Source organism: Biomphalaria glabrata, chromosome 16 (assembly GCF_947242115.1).
Source record: "Biomphalaria glabrata chromosome 16, xgBioGlab47.1, whole genome shotgun sequence".
In the NCBI taxonomy this organism is placed as follows: Eukaryota; Metazoa; Mollusca; class Gastropoda; family Planorbidae; genus Biomphalaria; species Biomphalaria glabrata.
In genome coordinates, this window is record NC_074726.1 from 22187220 (window position 1) to 22207371 (window position 20152).

Consider the following 20152-nt stretch of genomic DNA (forward strand, 5'->3'; position numbering starts at 1 on the left):
AGAGCGAAAAGGAGATACATGCAAAGAGAGAGTAGGCCATGAAATGTATTTATTGAAAGAGACACTAATTCACGGGCTATAAAAGCATGCCAGGTTGGTAGTTAAAATGCGGTCCCTTTATTTTAATAAAAGGTGTGTTCTGGCCATAAAAAACAACATACAGCAAGAAAACAAATCAACGGACGTAGCCTGTGTATACTGCTTATGGATTATCCTATTTTACATACAGGCTTTATCCGTTAATTTTTTCCTAGGCAATGCAAGTTTATTTTGACAGGGAACCCCATCACCTTTTTTTCACACTACCAATATGACGGCCATGAATGATCTTCATGGATTGAAATTATAGTATTTTTAAGAAGCCCTCTAGAGCCCAGTAAATGTTTTCAAACAAAACGTTTTACATATGACTTTACTTTCTTCAGTTATAGATTCATACTAATCTTTAGATCGGGCTATTATCTTGACACGCACTATTATTTATGGCTTTGGAGTTCAAGAAAGTTAGACTGCTACGAACTGAATGAAAGGAATATCGTAACAAAGCCAAACTATACATACACACACTATTATTAGACCCTAACCTACCCTTTTCCCTTTGTAAAGTTATTACTAATCTAGCGCATTGGATTTAATCTATGTCAAACATAGCTACGGTTCCTTTAAAGTGTTTTAATTTTGCAAAGGAAAATATAAGTATAATTTTTAAACGGGTTTTTCCCATTCGCTGACAAGTTCTGTTCTTTAATTGAAATAAAACTAGGTAATTTTAAAACATAATATACAAGGTTGTGGGAGAACATATTTTTGCTAACTTTTTTCTATCTTGTAATAAAATATTGAGTAAAGTGCGAAGTTCGAGCGCATTAAGCCCGCTGGCAGCAATTTTCAAGTTTTGATTTATATAGCACCGTAACGGTCTAACCTATGAAAAAACTGATGGTATCTCTGAATTTCTCGTCCTTTTTTCTATAAAAATAGATTGGATTTAATTTATCACTAGGCTTAGTTAAAATTAAATACGAAGTCAAAGAGGTGTAGGGTAAGTATCGCCAAGCGTACTTTTCCTCGAGCGGATTTTTCCCCAGTTAGTAAGCTCGATCGGGTTGGTGGAAGGTTCGAGCAGATCAAAGAAAATATATCTAAAAACATGTTTTAATATTTAATTATTACTATAAAGTCATTTTTTTTTACTCCAGCGCAAGAACACTATCCATTGCACCATTTCCGACCCTCCACAACTTCAAATAGTCTCTTTGAGCTGATGAACCATCAGACTTAAAAATAGCCTTAATCCCATTACCCATTTCCTTCACTACCGGGTAGTAAAAAAGAATAATTACACACCTCCTGAGTTTGACCTCACCATGAACTTAGCCTTTACAAGGAAAAGGAAATAGTATGTGTCGGAAGTTAAGAAAAAAGGTGCATGCGCAGTAGAAATATAGCAGTAATTTGGTAAACATTCAGATAAAAAAGTTATAGCAATAAAAAGTGAACTGTTCTAACCTCTTGTCAAATCGGGACTGCTCGAACTTCGCACTTTACTTGTTTTTTTTAAATATGTGTATTACTAAATTAAGTGTGGTCTGCTAGTTAAGTTATTTATATTCTAAATATCACGTTTATTTTTGTTTTAAAATAGAAAAAAAATGTATGTAGTATCTATATATGTCAAACATAATTTAAAACATCAATTTATAAGCACTGCTTCACGCGGATTCATATTATGCACTTGCAGTGCTATTTATTACAAAAGTAACCTTTACATATAATTACTGAAATTCACTTTGTATAGCTTTTTTTTAAATATTACTTGTTAATCTTCCTACATGAACTGTGATTAACCCAACTTTCATAGTGCAATATCGTATTGTCCCGAGCGTCACAGCTTTAGATTCTTTCGGACTATGCAGGTTACTAAAAAATAGTAAAGATAAACTATTGTCTTCGTTTCTGAAACTTAAGAAGGATAAAGTATTTATCATGACCAGGCAAATCCAATTGCGACTTGTATATTATGTCACACCTGATGCATATAAAGGTATTGTCTACATGGGGCTTTTAAAGATATTTAATCTTAAAGTCATACAAGGCTTTGGCTGTTATTTGAGTTAGCTAAATATATATTTCAACGCAATTAAACTGCGTTCACTATTTTTAAGTAGTAATTAGCATACTATTATGATAAACATTAAAAGATAATTGCATTAGCGACTCGTAAACAAGATTAAAATATAACAAGGTTACAAAAGACAGTTTGTGTGGAAACACAAATTCAAAATCGGCCCCGAAGTAAAATGTTTTACATAATTCGGATAATCCTTCAAAGTTGAAGATATTTTACTTCCTAGTCCAAGCCTCCCGCAGGACGACGGGGGATGGGAGCAGGCAGGGTTTGAACCTTCGACCGTCGATAAATCCGAACGACAGTCCAGCGCGCAAACCGCACGACCAGTGGTCCACCCAGGTAGGCTTCAATATTTTCAGAAAGAACATCCGAATGAAATTATATCATAGACAAATGAGAGATAAGAATGGAGAAAGACGGTTAACAGATCTTGTGTAGTGCCCCAACCGTCCCGCAGATCATAGGATAAGTGAAAGTGAATGTAAAGTTAGATGTGAACATGGTCTAACTAGTTTGTGGTCTATAGGGCAGATGATGTAAAGTTCATCTGTTTTTGTGGCCTACGGTTAACGAGGGTGTCATGTAGCCAGCACAACGACCAACCGCCTTTACTTTTCCCCAACTAATGTCAGGTACCCATTGGAGCTGTGTAGACTCAGAAGCTGAAAATCCCAGTCTTCACCAGGATTCGAACCCGGGACCCTCGGTTCGGAATAAATAAGTTAACTGTTTTGAAAAGGCCCAATCTCATATTCGAATCCTCCAAAAGAGAAAAATTATACTTTCTTTATAGAAAAATTGTTCACGAACATTAAATTTAAAACATTATTATTCGTTTTAAATTAGGTCTAACATATAATGCATACTAATTAGCTTTTTCTCTTTAAAAAACTGCTTGCATAATTGATTTTAAAAATTAGAATTTTCGCTTTCAGGAAAAAAAAAGTAGCCGTTGCATCAAAACTTTGAATGGTCTAAAATATTGTGAAGTCGGATTTTCAATATCTTTTCTAGTTTACAAGATCTAAACGGGAAGGACCGACAGACGGACAGACGGACAGACATTGCGCACAAAACTAATAGCGTCTTTTCCCCTTTCGGGGGCTGCTAGAAATTTAAAATATATATCATTGTTTTTTTTTACTTTTTTTATTTCTTTAAAAATTATGTTTTATTATGACGTTTAAAGTATAAATATAAACCATTATAAATCTTTAAAAAAAATATCAAAACATATCACTTAATATTTAGAATCGTTGAAATAAATATTTTATTACCATATTATATTTTTGTTTCTCTTTTTATACTTATACTAGCCATATGTTACCCGAGTCCCGCGGGTCTTAATTTGCGTTTCACTTTCGATATAGTCACTGTTATTGCTTTTAACTCTTTCTCTCCGTAATTATTTTTTCACATTTTAAAGGAATTCTTCATTTTGCGCATTACTATTTCACTACCCTGTTATGATTGGGCTTAAATAGCTTTGTTGTTTGTAATCAGAAAATGTTGTCTTTGGTGTAGAATTAAAGGAAAATGCATGGTCTTTTCTTATAATTCAAAGTCAAGTTAAACAAATTAAATAATAATTTAATTTAATTAGATCAAATCAACGATGGCATCGTCGATTAGGAGAGAAAGAGTTAAACAATTAAACGAAATAATAATTTTATAAGTAAATGAATGAAAAATAATATAAATTGAGCTATAAAAATAGCTAATCGACTTAAATTCATTTTTCAAATAAAACATTTGCTTGTAGGCCTACATATATTTGCTTTAAATGTTAAATGAATAGCCTTAATTTAGTATGTTCATGTGTTGAAGTATAAAGAAGATCTTGAGTTAGACATAGATCTAGATATAGACTAATCTTCGATAGAGTTCATTCTGCGCGTGCGAGAAGGCTTCACTCTGCGCATGCGTGACCTTTTTTTTTAGATTACAGTATTCATGAATGAAACTATTAGATTATATCTCAACACGGCTTCGAAGCTATAGCAAAAGAATGTATGAAAAATGCTTTCGAAAAAAAAAATTTAATAGTTTATTTGATTAAAATATGAAATGAATTGACTATAATTAATATGCTGATGTGTTAAAATTTAAAACTATTTTTGTGAAGAGAAGTTCTATCATCTTTGAGTTGAATTAGATTTTAGACCTAAGAATTGAGAGAGTGGTTTAACCTTTCGGGGAATGTCTAATCTTCTTATCTTATATAATACAGACGTTACTTCAAAAAAGAAGATGATTACGTCCTACGCATCATGCATTTAGTCATGCATATTAACCAATGACTTAAATTCTGCCAAGTCACTGGTTTTCCTAGCTAGCTCAGGCAACCCATTCCATGCTCTAATAGCACTAGGGAAGAAGGAGTATTTGTACAAATTTGTCCTAGCATATTGGACTAGGAATGTGCTTCAGGAATTCTAAATTCGCAGATATAATGAACGAAATTATGTAAAAATGCTTTTGAAACACAAATTTGAAGCTTTTGTTTATTAAATAATGAAATCAATAGACGATATTTTGTAATTTTCATGTGCTATAGTAAAAAACTATCTGTGTAAAGTGTAGTCCTTAAATTAGATCTACATCTAGATCCTTTCGATATTTTCTCATGTCAACATGGTAAATATGGCCTAGATTTATAAAATACTATAATTTCACAGAGTCGGTAAACTTTTTTAAAAGTATCTTAAGTTTGTTTTAGGGCTATAATACATACACTACGGTCCCAGTTATTACCCAAGGAATATTTATGCCAAAGTTTTTTTAAATTGGTCAAACGGTTATGATTTTTCTATTCGGCACATACATACATACATACATACATACATACATACATACATCAATAGATTGTCTTCTGTACCGACTATAAATAGCTTATATCATTGATTTTAATTAACATGCAAAAACAATTTTTTTACGTTAGCTCTATATTTATAAATGTGTTTAATTTTTAATTACATTATATTCTGTTCTTATTTATTGTGTTCCACTGTTTGTCTTCAAAATGAAAAAAAAAATTAATACTGTCAATTTCATAATTTGTACAACTACTATTTGATGGGTTAGATGATGAAATGACCAGCGGATAAAATGACGAGGGGAATAAATGACCATGAGATGAAATGACCAGGGGATGACAGGACCAGGGATGAAATGACTGGGAACCGAATTCTAATCACTGATATACAAAAAAGTACTACAATTGTTTAAATTATAACATATATAAATTTAATGTGCATTTTTTCTTCAGCTTTACAATCTCTATGGATTTAACAGTACTTAACGACTATGTGCCTTTTCTTGAACACCTTCTTTGTGACAAAGACAATGTAGCACTTACTTTCATTTATCATGAAACGAAATACTACAAACTTTTAAAAGATGATGCTTTCACAAGTGTATCTCCTTGCTACTCTATTCCTAATTCGAGTATCTTCAAATTTAGAGGCTGTATCGAAAAACAAAATAAAGATTATATAAGAATAGGATTAGATACCAGCTGCCTCGAAGAAAGAAATCCTGATTTTAAAGGTTTCTTTTCCATTTCATTATACAACACAAAGAACAATGACTATTTACTAATTGGGAGTTCAGAGATAACGTCTAACAAGGAAAAGATGAACAGAGATTATATAACAGTACAAATCAGTTTTCTAGAGGAACTCATTGGAAGTGATGAATTTCTAGTTCAATGGAAGATATATACATTATCACAGCCTAGTAACAATAAACATTCTATTGAGAAAGGTTCAATAAATTCTATTAAAGATCTAGTTTCTCAATTATCAAAGTATTTTAATGATGCCCAACAAACAGAGAGCCATTTGGAGTTCATAAACAATGAAATGCTTTTGTGTCAAGAACATCAGTATGATAACAGGGAAAGATTAGAGGCCATAGAAAAACAGTGCCTTAATTTAAACCAAACAATATTTGAAATTTTACAGAAAGTAAATTGTACAGCAGAGAAACTATTTAAAAGGGATTTAAGTCATAGTAACACTTCCACAAAAACGAAAATTTGTTATTCCTCTAATTCTGAAGAAAGCATAAATGAATCACTTTTTACATTTGATTCGCAACATATCGGGGAAGCCGGATGTGAGGTATGTTAGAATTTTTTTGTATGGAAAATATTTATTTTTTTTTAATTTTGTTTTTAAGATTTGTTTTATTTGTCAGAAAAAAAGTAACGTTTTCATTTCATTATTCTCGATAGATTATTCCTTTCTCTCTTACACGTTTTTAAATTTAGAATCTTGTAAATAATGTATTGTATTTAAAACCCAATCATATTTTTACACAGATAAATTAATTTGAGCATTAGCTAACTTACCTTTTTTATATGTATTACAAGTCACTCAGCTCTGAATGCGATTCTACGATTAGCAGAAGTGAAATATGCGAGTAAGTATATAAGATAAAACATTTTTATTTTACTTTATTATTATTTAACATATGACATACCTATAAAGATTTTTTTTTGTTTTGTAAAAACTCCAATAGAAATGTTTTCTCATTCAATTCTATTATTCCCATCTTTCTAGTACATACTAATTATTTAATAATAGGCCTATTACTAGATAACATTTGTATTATTTTAGATTCTAAAATTTTTTTGTTTGTTTTTTTTTTTTGTTTTTTTTTAAAGTAGATATAGAACGAAACATAGAACTAACTAGTTCATAGTACCCAATCCAAAAAAAAATTTAGCTTGCGATATTTGAACTTTCAACATGAATTTTAAATGTATGAATTTATCTAAGTATTCCAATTAGGAAAGGTAGATCTAGACCTCATGTCCAAGAGCGGAAAGATGCCGAAACTCAAACACATTTACTAAATAGTAAGTCAAATTTGAATCTTTAAATCTATCGAGTCTGACTTTGTGTCTTTGAAGTCTCTGAAACGAAATACTGTAATTTCAATCTAATACTTATAAAAAAGTTTGGTTGCTTATATATATATATATGTATAATATCAGGTGACCGAGCCTCGCTCGCTCGGATGAATAATTTGTTAAGGAAGGATATATACCCAAAGTCATTTTGGGAATTTTGTTTTAATTACGAAAATGAACGATCGGGTAAAGACTATCAATCTGAAGAGTTGCTTTTTTTGTTCTGTCAGTTCTAAATGTAATTGTACATGTCGATTAGAATAGAAAGTCCCCCCAACAGTAGGCCTTTAGAAAACCACAGCTCACGTCTTAACGTTTTACATTGCTTCTTTCGCGTAAAACTATTGGGCTATTATAGGCTTGGAAGAAAGTCTTGGCAGTGTAACTTCTTAAATGATTACTTTCTGACGTTTAATATTGCAAGTAATACATTCATTATGGCTCTGAGACATAGATACTTTACAGAAAACTAACTAAGACTTCTTGAGTACTTTCACCAAAGATGCTTGCGCTCCATCATGGACATACGGTAGCAGGACCGCACTACAAACAGCGTTGTCCTTGCCAACGACGGTATGGACAATACAGAGGGACTTCTTATGGTCCGACAATTGCACTGGGTAGGGCACGTATCCCGTATGGGAGACGAACGTATGCCGAAGGCAGTCTTTTTTTTTGGTGAGCTAAAAGGTGGTCGACTTAACAGAGGCACCCCACAGAAACGCTTCAAAGACCAGCTTAGGCCTCAACTTTTCTTGGCTGACATAGAAGAGCACCTGGTTGTATGCGGCCTCCGAACGAGACAGCTGGAGGTCACTCACGAAGGCCGCGGGATACACATTTGAGACCAAAAGAAAATCTGCTGCCGAGGACAAACGCAGACGGCGAAAAGAAAATCTAAATCGACCACCTGCGGACAATGGTTATGCTTGCCCATGATATGTAGGTCACAGCTGGAGCTGCGCAGCCACGGGAAATACTGCATTCCTCACTTATATTCGGACTCGAAGACAAGCCTTATTATTATGGCTTTAGTAAGAATCATCAAGTGATGTACAATCTCTACTTTATAGTGTACAACGTGCACCTAGTAACAAAGTAAAGTCGCGCATTTTTTCCTAAGAGACTTAAAAACATCGCGTTAGTATTCTAAAGAAGCGGTTTTGTGAGGCATCTCTGTTACTCCGACAACACATCTATCTATCTATCTATCTATCTATCTATCTATCTATCTATCTATCTATCTATCTATCTATCTATCTATCTATCTATCTTTCTATCTATCTATCTATCTATCTATCTATCTATCTAACTATCCATCCATCCATCCATCCATCTATTTATCTATCTATCTATCTATCTATCTATCTATCTATCTATCTATCTCTCTCTCTCTCTCTCTCTCTCTCTCTCTCTCTATATATATATATATATATATATATATATATATATATATATATATATATATATATATATATATATATATATATATTATTAATAATTATTTAGGAAGAGCTTTCTTTTTTTCTTTCCTTTTTATACATAGGTTATGAAAAAGAGCTTTACGAGGAAAACCAGATTCTTAAGAACAAATTGGGTTGGTTTTTCATTTTAATTAATCTCTTAATCTCTCTGTCTCTTCTGTAAATATATAAATAGATACTCTACAGCATTTTCATTTTTTGCAAATTTACCCTGTGTATAGTAATGTAATAAATGTAATTTATAATTTTATGCTTATGCAGATGAGATTGGTCGTGTTTGTCAATATGATGCAGTACAGAAAATAGCTCCTGAAGGTGAGCGTAAATGGGAAGGAATTTTTAAAAATTGTTTATGTAACATATATAAGAAAAAAAAAAGGTAAGAAAGACAGTTTGTGTGAAAACATAAACTCAAAATCGGCCCGCTAAGTGGTCCACACAGGCAGCTAAAAATACAAGATTCAATACTTCCAGAAAGAATATCAGAATGACAGAAAAGAATAGAGAAAAAAAAAAGGTTTACAGAAGGTGCTACATCGGCCCAGCATACCAAGGGATAGGTGTAAGTTCAGTGAAGGTAAAGGTTATGTCATATAATGATTACCTAATTGATATAATTGTTTTGTAAAACGGTCAATCTCTTATTCTAACCCTCAAGCAAAGATATTAACAATTTCCGAAAAAAAAATTTAATTATGCATTTAGGTAGGGTTGTGGACAGTAGTAGTTAAAGCTATATTAAGAAAAACTACTTATAATTGTTGGTTTTAAATGATGTTCCACTTATATGCATACTAAATAGATTTTTTCTCTTTAAAAAATAAGAAAGTAAAATTTTTTTTGTAAATCTAGTAGTTTATAATATAAAAATTATTTTGTTTTTAATGACAACATATCTTAAACCGTTTGCTGAAACAAAAATATGGTAAATTGTCATCTCCGTTATTAAATAGCCTTGCGTGTTTGTTACTATAAATAGTGAATAGTTGTACAAATAGTGTATTTTTATGAAAAAAATGCTTGCATAGTTATTTTTTTTTTTATCAAAAGAAAAATTTAGTCGTTGCATCAGAACTTTGAAATGTCTAAAATATCATGATGCTGGATTTTCTATATCAAAGAGGGAACGACCGAAGGGGGGAAGGACGGACGGACAGACCACACAAAACTAAAAGCGTCTATTCCCTTTTTGAGGGGCCGCTAATAACGAGTTATAACATTTTAATCTTTTGGACAATGATTAATAAAAAAAAGATTAGAAAAAAAATTTGCTTTTTCATTGTTATGACATTATTAGGATTTAGTTATTTGTTTCGGGAATAAGGGGAAAGTTTTACTTAGCGACGATGACGTAAAGTTGGTTAAAAAACAAGAACGCTCTAAGTGACGCTACACAGAAGACGCTTCTTATAGAGCAGTAGAATAGATATAAGGATTTACGGATATAGCTGACATCGGACGATTCCCTTCTTGATTATTAAATAAATTTGTAGAACAACATCAGCGTCGACTACATATTTTGATTGTTACTTCCAGTCAGACGTAGATGTACACTAGATATATTTCCAAGAATCAACACCGCGCGGAAGCCTTAACATTTATGTATTTTATTACATTTTATTAGTTGCTCCTGAAAGGGGAATAGACGTTTTAAGTTTTGTGTGGTCTGTCCGTCCGTCGTCCCGTTTAGTTCTCAGAAATTATAAATGAAAATGAAAATCGGACATCATCTAAATTAGACAAAATGGAAGCAAGAGGTAAATCTAGATTTAGAATTAAAATAAATTAAACAATTTGAACAATATGTACATCTGTAAATTATAAAGGAAAAAGCTTATCATCTTACAGCTTAGGGGTGTAAATGTATTTATTATGTAGACAGTAGTATCATTTTAAGAAGAAAACTGATGCGAACAGCACAGTAATAATAATATGGCTCCTTTTGTCTCGAAAGGCAATGGATGCGCCCAAATGAGTCACTGGAAGACTACAAATCCTAGTTTAGGTCTAGTCTAGATTCTAGATCTAGTCTGCGAGGGGACGCATAAGGGACCTGTTCTTGAAAGAACAGCATTCTCCCGCCCCGAGCAGGCTCTGGCCTACGAAGGCGAGCGCTGTGACCTTCATAAGCAAGTCGGCCGCCTGCCGGCGACGATGATAGCCGCGAGCTAAGCTACTCTGCCTCATCGTGGCGCTCGTGTGGAAACGACCATTAGAGGAAGTGGTTATGCTAAATGGGTAGCAACATAAGACTCACGTGGGGATTCCCACGGGTAGACGAGAGTCCACCTATTGCACGGCGCGGAGTTGTAAAAGAGTCCCCACAAACCTGTCACAAATCCATGCACCGTTGCTCAAGGGACCGTTGAATAAATGGCGAGATAGAGAGATTATGATCAGGATTAGTAGGCCTACAGTGGGTAATAGTTCACTATGCTGTTCGCAAGGGAAACTCCTTAGTTGTGCGGATTTAGTTCTGGGTTTATTGAACGTCTTATGGAATACATTAATCGAAATTGTTAGGGAGAGGTACATATCTGGAAGCAATGGCATCACTAGGGGTTGCAAAGGGTTCGTCCGCACCTGGTGACACCATTTAGTGGTTAAAACCAAGTTGGAAAAATTATACGTTTGCAAAAAGCAGACACATTGGAAAATATAATAATAAAAAAAAATCTATAGATGTATGCCCAAATATGCCTAGATAAGTATAGATGAGAGTTTAGGTTTAAAATCACACATCACAAAGTTAAACCATTTCAATTCTTAAAGTAAAACAAAGTAAACCTGCTCAGGTGATGTTAATTTTTAATTAAATATACAGTGGCATTTTTTAATAGAATCGACACACATTTTACATTATTGAATAAATAATAATAGATAATCAGCTCACTGTATTTGTTCAACAAAAATAATTAACTAGCAATACTGTTTATTTGAACATATTTCAAGAAAGTTAATGTGGGAAGGTGACACCCTGAGCTACCGCACTAGGTGACACTGTTACTGTCTGGGAGGCTTCAATGCTGATCTTAGGTAATTAGATAACGCTTCTCTTTTTCCAGAAGAGTCAGAAGAGTTTTATCAAAGACGACGAGTTGTCCTGTTTGCTTTTATGTGAAAAATAACGCCAAATGATTTTCACAATTTTATCTTTTAAACGATCAAAACAAGATTATAGCTTGAAAATACATGGTCCATTGGTGAATTCTATGGGGGCCGCCTCTGAGTTTGTATGATAGTCTTGTTATTTATATTTTTGATTTGATGTTTTCGTTTATGTTTTAATAACAGTTCCTAAATATTTTTCTTCTTCAGTTATATCAAAATTGGAACCATCTAATTTGAGGTATGTACTGAAGCCAAATTGTGCGACATAAGAATTACTTACATAAAAATAATATAGATAACACACTATAAACATTTTATTTTTCATTTACACTAATTATATTACATTGATTTCGTGCACATCAGTGGTATTTTTTTTTATAGATGACCCTTTTTGAGCACTAGAAATAGCGTATAAGAAGAGCGTATAAAAGAGGTTTACAATCCTAGGAATATTGATAATAGTTTCCACAAAGTACTTAAGAGAAGTAGTGACGTCACCGTTAAAAAAAACGAAAAAAAAAACAGATTAACGAAACAAAAACCTGTGGGTCGCGACCCCTTTGGGGGTCGATTGATAATTTGCCAGGGGTTGCCCAAGATCATCGAAAATATGGATTGCATTTTGTCTGTTCTATTGTGTGTGTGTTAGGGGGTCGCGGCAGAGTGGGGGATTCTAAAAGGGGTCGACGACCTTAAAAGTTTGAGAACCACTGACTTAAGTATTGCTAAGGATAAGACGTGTTTTAGGTCAAGCAACGTTGCACTTCGCCTTTCTTTTGGAATAAATAGTTGAGTTCTTTAACGACAAAGCTGTTTTCGCTGAATTAGACTATTATCACCTATGGTGCTTACTTGAACTCACGACAAAAAAAAAACAGCAACACTTAAACACTTTCTACGTATACGCTATTATTACAATATACAAAGTCTGTTTTGGAAATCTAAACTCAAAAATAATAAAGAAACTAAATCTAGAACAAACAAAAAATAATAGCTGATAGATTTATAACAAAAGAATATCACATTTAATTAGACCTAAACCATTATTAAAAACACTAAATTTAGGAATAAAAGTAAATCTTGATTTTCATTTACAAATGCATATGTCATATGATCAGGAAGACCCAAAAGATTGAGACACATTTCTTATTCCATAATCTAGGACCAATTCGTCTAATTGCTCCTTCTTCCCTAGTATAATTAGAAAATGGAATGGGTTGCCTGAATCAGCCACTACCCCCCAAAAAAAAAAACGACAACGAATAAGCAGAATTTTAAGTCACTATTATATATGTATAACTGTATCGACACATGAAATTTGTAGGACGTATTTATCTTCCTTTTTGAAGTAACGTCTTTATAAGATAAGAAGATAAAACTATTAATACAGTACGTTTACAGATAATGAGTAAAACCCCATTAATTGTTAAACATTAATTGATATACTACATGGAGTAGTGAGATGATTTTTTTAGCGGCCCCCTAAAGGGGAAAAAACGCTATTAGTTTTGTGCGAAATGTCTGTCCGTCTGTCCGTCCGTCTCGTTTAGATCTCGTAAACTAGAAAAGATATTTAAAATCCGACATCACAATATTTTAGACCATTCAAAGTTCTGATGCAACAACTACTTTTTTTTCCTGAAAGCGAAAAATCTAATTTTTAAAATCAGTTATGCAAGCAGTTTTTTAAAGATAAAAAGCTAATTAGTACGCATTTTAAGTTAAACCTAATTTAGAACGAATAATAATCTTATAAACTCCATTTTCTTGAACATTTTTTAAGTATACATCTATTGCAAATTCAAATTAAAGATTAAGCATTTTCAAAACAATTACATCAAGTAAAGACCAGGAGAGGCTCGGTAAAGCACTTAGCTTCCGAACCGAGGGTCCCGGGTTCGAATCCTGGTGAAGACTGGGATTTTCAACTCGGAATCCTTGGGCGCCTCTGAGTCTACCCAGCTCTAATGGGTACCTGACATTAGTTGGGGAAAAGTAAAGACGGTTGGTCGTTGTGCTGGCTACATGACATCCTCGTTAACCGTAGGCCACAAAAACTGATGAACTTTACATCATCTGCCCTATAGACCACAAGGTCTGAAGGGGGAACTAATTAGGCCAGGTTCACATCTAACTTTGCATTCACTTGCACCTATCCTTTGATCTGCAGCACCATTGGGGCACTACACAAGATCTGTCAACCTTCTTTCTCCATTCTTATTTCTCATTTGTCTTTGATATAATTTCATTTGGATGTTCTTTCTGAAAATATTGAAGCCTTCCTTGGTTTGACCACTTAGGGGGCCGATTTTAAGTTTGTGTTTCCACACAAACTGTCTTTGTAACCTTGTTTATTAACGCGCTATTGAATCGTTAACATCGGCTTAAGCATTCGTAAATCTTTTAGGTTGTCTTGACTAAAGATGTAATAAATACATTATTTATTTAAACCTACCAAGACATGTGTCTTAAACAGACTGACAAAAAGTCAAACTTCAGGCCTTCACGTGATTTTGAAATTGTGGAGGGTTATATTTAACTGACCAAAAAGAAAGAAAAAGGTGCAAACGCAAGTAACTTGTTCTGCAAATAGTAAGCTTCTGGCAGAAGGAGCTTGTTAATATTGGAAGGCAACCCATAAAAAAAAACTATGAATTCCAACTTCAGCACCATGACATTTCAAAGCGCTTTCCACGCAAACGTTACTCTGCTTTGACATATTTTAAAAGAATTATTCATGTTAAAGTTCTACACGAAAAAGAATGGTAAATAAAACAATCTAACTAATTTAAATTAAAATGAACACAATTTATATAATAAATAGTCCATATTTTTTTGTTATACTTTACAATTTGAAAATACCTTACGTACCAACTCCAAACAGTCCAACATATGATTTTTGCATGGATCAATGGAAAGAAGCTTTCTCTTCCTGTTGGTTGTAAGTAGTTCAATAACATAACATCTAAAATATTACAAGAGAGTTTGTTATATCACACAAACTTAGATGCGGCTCATAGCGAATCCGCCCATGATCAAAGAATGTCATTTTTTTTTTCTTTTGTCTCATTTCAAAAGAAAGATCAGAGGTCTTTTTTGTCACTTGAAATTGAAAACTAACTGCGTAACTTATTATTGACAATGTTTCTGACTTTTTCCAAAATGAACTCAGTTTTACATAAATGTTTTTTTTTTCCAATTTAAACAAGATAGACAAAAAAAAACGCCACAAAAGTAATAGTAGGGCGTTAGAATAATAATAATAATAATATTGCACCAACCTAGGCACTTTTATAGACAGAAATTACATTAATGTACTTTCGAATAAATTGAGCATTACAAATGAATATTTTCCGCTTGTAAAATCTTCTCTTGTGTCATGGAAAATATATTTTCTAATTCTTTATACGATGTTGGTTTTATTAGTGCATTTTCAGCCTGAAATTTTTTATCAAACTACGTAATTATCTACATTATTGGCCGTGTCCCTGACATCTTGTGTGCATCTTGCGTGCATCTGATCTGCATCATTTTGGATGGACAGATCTTTACTTCATAAAAAATCATTTAAGGATTATAAAAAAAGCCAATATTTTTTATTTCAATATAGCTGTTTGAGTCTTTTTTTTTTTTGTAGCGTACTTAAAATAGCATTATGAAATCAAAAATATTAACAAATATGGTGGCTATTTTAATTTGAGCAGGGAAGAAAACAGTTAGAGGATAAACGAGAACATTTACCAACAAGAAAATGAGTCAGATGTAAAGGCATAATACAGAATTAATCACATTTTAAGTAGTAAAGCCTTTTACGATGACGAATGGTTAAAATGGGGGAATACGATTAATGATGGAATAGATATGCCATGAACATAAGAATGCAGTTGAAGCCGCCACACTTTTTTTTACTTGACAATTAGAAATCTAAATTTAAAACTAAGACATAGATTAGCAGATTTAGAAAATTATTTTATTGCCGCCAACGTATCAGATACACCGCTTAACTCTTAGAACTCTTAGAACGAAAAGCAATTTTAAAATCACAGAATAGCTGCTAAGATGAGATGGCAAATACCTGTTCTTAGAAGTTTCAGACATGATGAAAAATGATTCTCTCCTTTGCAAGAAATGTGTTGCATTGAATACAGATACTGCCAGAAGTATGGCTAAATGTCATAGCGAACTGGCAGCAAGAGTTAGAAAAATGGTCAAGTCAAAGGAAACCTCAGTTGCAAGGTGATGAATCGGGACGTCGTGATTATTTGTTTGGCACTGTACATTTTTCTAGCATTTCAAGCGATGAACCAAAATTTAAGAATTTTCTGACAAAAATAGAGTCAGAATATGAAGACACTCTATTTTACAGTGAGATTGGTTTTCGATAAACTTCCTACATCCCATGAATTAGTGTAGTTCTATGTCCATGTTTGTTTTTTAAGTGCATTATTGTTTTTTTAATGTTTTGTGTATTTTTGTTGTTGTTATATTTTAAAATGTCAATATATCGCCAAACCTTTCAATAAGGCAACTCAACAAGGATGAGTGTTTATTTACAGGACATCACAAACATAGATCACAACTGTCCTCCTTCTGAAGCCTCTTGAAACCGTTGTCTTCTTTCTAATGTCAACATTCTTTCCAAGTCTAGTCTCTAATATTGCACGGGCTACAACGCACCTTCTGCGTTAAACTTGAATGTCAGTGTGCAACGAGAAAAAGGCATAGTTTTAAGAATATTAACTAATAAAATTATGGAAAATTAAGTTCTTATGCATATTTTATGCCGTCGCGTATTCACAATCACTGCCCATCGACCAAGCCGACACCCAATAAAATTGCCAAACCCTAAACATGTCAATGCAGACTTTAAAAAATGCAATATAATCCGAAAAAGGAATGGATCATTTTCTATAATTAAGGAATTTCGCAGATTAGTTAATATATTATGTAATTATCGTTTAGTATTGAAACAGAAAACACACTACATGTCCTCATGAAATTTTCCGCCAAATACGGCCTATCATCACCATCCATAACGCAAATTAAGTTGTCAAATCACGAAATTGACGGTCTTTTCCCACATAGGCAGGTTAATGAAAAGTGATAATGACCAATTTGCATTCATATATATATATATATATATATATATATATATATATAGATAGATAGATAGATAGATAGATAGATAGATAGATAGATAGATAGATAGATAGATAGATAGATAGATAGATAGATAGATAGATAGATAGATAGATAGATAGATATGTAAACTATATGTTAGATAATTTGCTATTTTGTTGTACGATTACAGACCATTAAAATGGGACAAAGAAGCAATTCAACATTCCTCCAGTTCTTTTGAGGTCACCATATTGAATAATGACGACCAAAAATCTTATTCATTTTATGTGACTGAAAATTTCTTGGTTGACAGTTTGATAAGAATGATAGAAGGCAAACTGCGCATCCCTCAAGAGTGTCAATCCCTAATGTATAGTGGTAATATCTTACAAAGAGGTACAAAAATATCTGAATATAATATTACAGATAAGTCCACATTATTATTGCTCTCAAGATTAGGAGGATCCAACTCAAAGTCAAACTTTTGTCGGAAAATACTAATACTCCAAAAGTGAAGTCGATATTATTTTTTAAAATATTTAATATATATTGTATTTGCTTTATTGTTGTTATTAGCTGTCAATATTGTTGTATCCCTGCCTTACACCAGTGCTTGTGTTGTGTACAAACGAAATATTGGACAATGACGTTAAAACGCTAGGAAAGAACAGAAAAAAAACATTGTTTACGACTGTGTCAAGAAATTAGGAGTCGGAACTGTTCTGAACCAAGGAGCAGTCGTTCTTCCTCACTGAAGACTGTAAAAGGGTCATGGAGCAAAGCGATGAAGGCTGTCGTTGGTCTGCATTCAGGTTTGCTGGGGAATAAAATAATGGAATTAGGAACAAATCTCTTGGAATGTAGAAGCCTGTTATATGCCTGTCCTGATGAATAAACACACTTTTAACACACTTAACTATTTACTTTAGAACTTTGGTGAGTTGCCTGCCAAAGATTTACTACAATATTCTTCTGTGCATATTGTGGTGGAAGTTGTGAAAATCTTTTGAGATGATGAAAACGATTAGAATACTTATAATCAGGCTACTGATTATCTATCTCCTGACAGCACTTTTCAGCACTTTATCTTTATTTGTTAACCATTATTTATTAAATATGGGAGCTCCATTTTTAACCTTAAGATAGCTTTTTATATTCTAAGAAACATTGACTTTAACCCTTTTTTGACGCCGATTTGTATCATCTATTCATTTGGCCAAGTATTCGCTTTGGTTTAATTCCCATTAAAACATTAAAGTTATAAATTGTAACACTGAAAAACAAGAAAAAATATGCAACACTGGCCAAGAGAGTTTCAAACATAGTACAACTACACGAATCAATGAATTGTTTTGTCTTTTGTACCTACTATCCAATAGTCTGTCTATCGTATTGATTTTGATTAACAAGTATATATATACATATATATATGAAATGAAAAGAAAAACAAAAATAATGTCTGGTGTATCCAATGTAAGTATTATGTTAATAAAATATGCCATCATTTAAAGTTCTGTAAACTCAATTTACCATGTTTTCTATGCTTCATTTCCTTTTCTGAGTGTTTTTCATACAATTGTATTTAATATATGGCTACTAACCTCCTAATATGTTTCAATCATAAAATAAATGATTTTTACATAGTCTGTTATTTTGATTTAAAATGATTGTTGTGTAACTGAATTGTATACTTTTTGCATGTGTCCAGCGTATAAGAAGTTCGAGTACAATGAGTGTGTGTTTATAGTACTTTAGCAATGTCATGTGAGACGTGTTTGTGTTCGTTCACTGTCTATTGTAATCTTGTTGAATAAAGCCATGATACTGGTATTCTAGTAGAGATATTTCATTACAATTTACACCACATGATTATATGTCTGGATTAGTGCTGAATTTCTTAAATAACAATGGATAAATTACTCAGACTTAAAGACTAAGACATTGATCCAAATGCTCCTCTTCCATAAGAAAAATAAATTCACAGGTATTGGTTCATTGACGTCTGACAGTCTGGGTAGAAATTTAACAAGATAGTTTACAAACAAACGAAAGCGCCGAACGTCCTCGAAGTTTGTTGGTTTGTTAATTTCTTTAATATCCTTCTACTTTACAGGATCAATCATTAAACCATCACTTGAAATTAGCTGTCCCAACAATGTCATTTCTATCAATTTCATCTCAGCGTTTTCTTTAATTAGTTTTATTTCAACAGAGCGAATTATTATTATAGCTTTTATATAGCGCTACTTTCATGTTTATAGCATGCTCAGAGCGCTTTTAGTCCAATCTCATTTGTGGACCAGTGGTGGGGAGGGGGTATCTAAAAGTTGGTTTTCCGTGCTGCCTTTAGGCGCTCAGTAAACACAACTTTGCCCGAGTCGGGTGTCAAACCTCGAGCCCCCTTCTAGGTTCAAGCGCACTTGGCCCCTCGACCACGCTTCCCATGAATCTTTCAAATAATGCTGCAATATTCTTGTCACGGGAAGCAGTTTCCAATGTGTCACCAAAACCATAATTTATGCCATCGTCAGCTATACTAATCACAGCAACAAGACCCTCAAGAGCAGGATTTAGATGTTTTGTAGTCCTCTGCACGTGTAATGTCCAAAAGGTGTCTGTGAGAAGTTGTGAGAAATCTTGATGCTCATCGAGATGCAAATGTCAATAGGCATTTGCGAGGTCAAGTTTTGAAAACTCTTTTGCATTTAATAATCTAGGAAGCAAGTCTTTCATTACAGGAAGGAGATTCTCTTTAAAGTGCCTAGTTTAGTGGAAGAGGATCTAAACAGATTTTCCAGATTTTTTAAAGTTTGAATCACCATTTGATTGACCAAGTCAGTCGATTTATCAACACGCTCAGTGGCTTCTTTTTCTATTAGCAGTTCCAAATCATATCAACATATCTAAAGGTACACGACCAGATGGAGAAAAAACCTTTTTCATGTCAGGATTCACTTTTATGTGTACAACACGAGGTAGATCACCTTGCAGATCATCAAATATATCAGAGAATTGTTCACTGTTGATATTCTTATTACAGACTGACAATAGATAATAGATCTTTTGTGCGTCGCCCAAGCGGAATTGCGACAGAAAATAAATAAACTGCTTCTGTGTTAAAGAGTGATATATTGGAAGGGGCGTTGATCTCTGACAAGAATAAATGGTGTGTGTTGTTGGTTGCTGATTCCGTAAAGGTGGAAAATCCCTTAAAAGTGTAAATACAATTCTTTTCAATCTGCCGACAGGTGTTTATGTCATTGCATTGTTGTAAGGCAGTGATGAGGAGAACAATAATACCCTTAGTTTTCGTGCTTATAAAATGAATTTAAATGGGCCTAGTTAAAAAAATATTGAGATAGCAGAATCACTTGAACTGTAATGAAG

The 20152-nt window shown here is 33.1% G+C and overlaps 1 protein-coding gene across 1 annotated transcript; it reads left to right on the forward strand.

Moving 5' to 3' along the window:
* Nucleotides 1-5337: 5337 nt before the first annotated feature.
* On the forward strand, nt 5338-18282 carry LOC106077525 (uncharacterized). Its single transcript, XM_056014399.1, has 7 exons — nt 5338-6255; nt 6507-6556; nt 6916-6995; nt 8596-8646; nt 8795-8848; nt 11852-11882; nt 16956-18282. Exons 1-7 carry the CDS (start codon nt 5413-5415, stop codon nt 17278-17280), a joined length of 1434 nt encoding a protein of 477 aa, XP_055870374.1. The 5' UTR covers nt 5338-5412; the 3' UTR covers nt 17281-18282.
* The last annotated feature ends 1870 nt before the right edge of the window (nt 18283-20152 follow it).

What these genes read in the sequence shown, in the direction of transcription:
- LOC106077525 (XM_056014399.1), top strand. Translation starts at nt 5,413, where the DNA reads ATGGATTTAACAGTACTTAACGACTATGTGCCTTTTCTTGAACACCTT. An exon ending in AGCAGAAGTGAAATATGCGA is followed by an intron (nt 6,557 to 6,915) that starts GTAAGTATATAA and finishes AATTTATCTAAG; the next exon opens with TATTCCAATTAGGAAAGGTA. An exon ending in TCAAACACATTTACTAAATA is followed by an intron (nt 6,996 to 8,595) that starts GTAAGTCAAATT and finishes TTTTATACATAG; the next exon opens with GTTATGAAAAAGAGCTTTAC.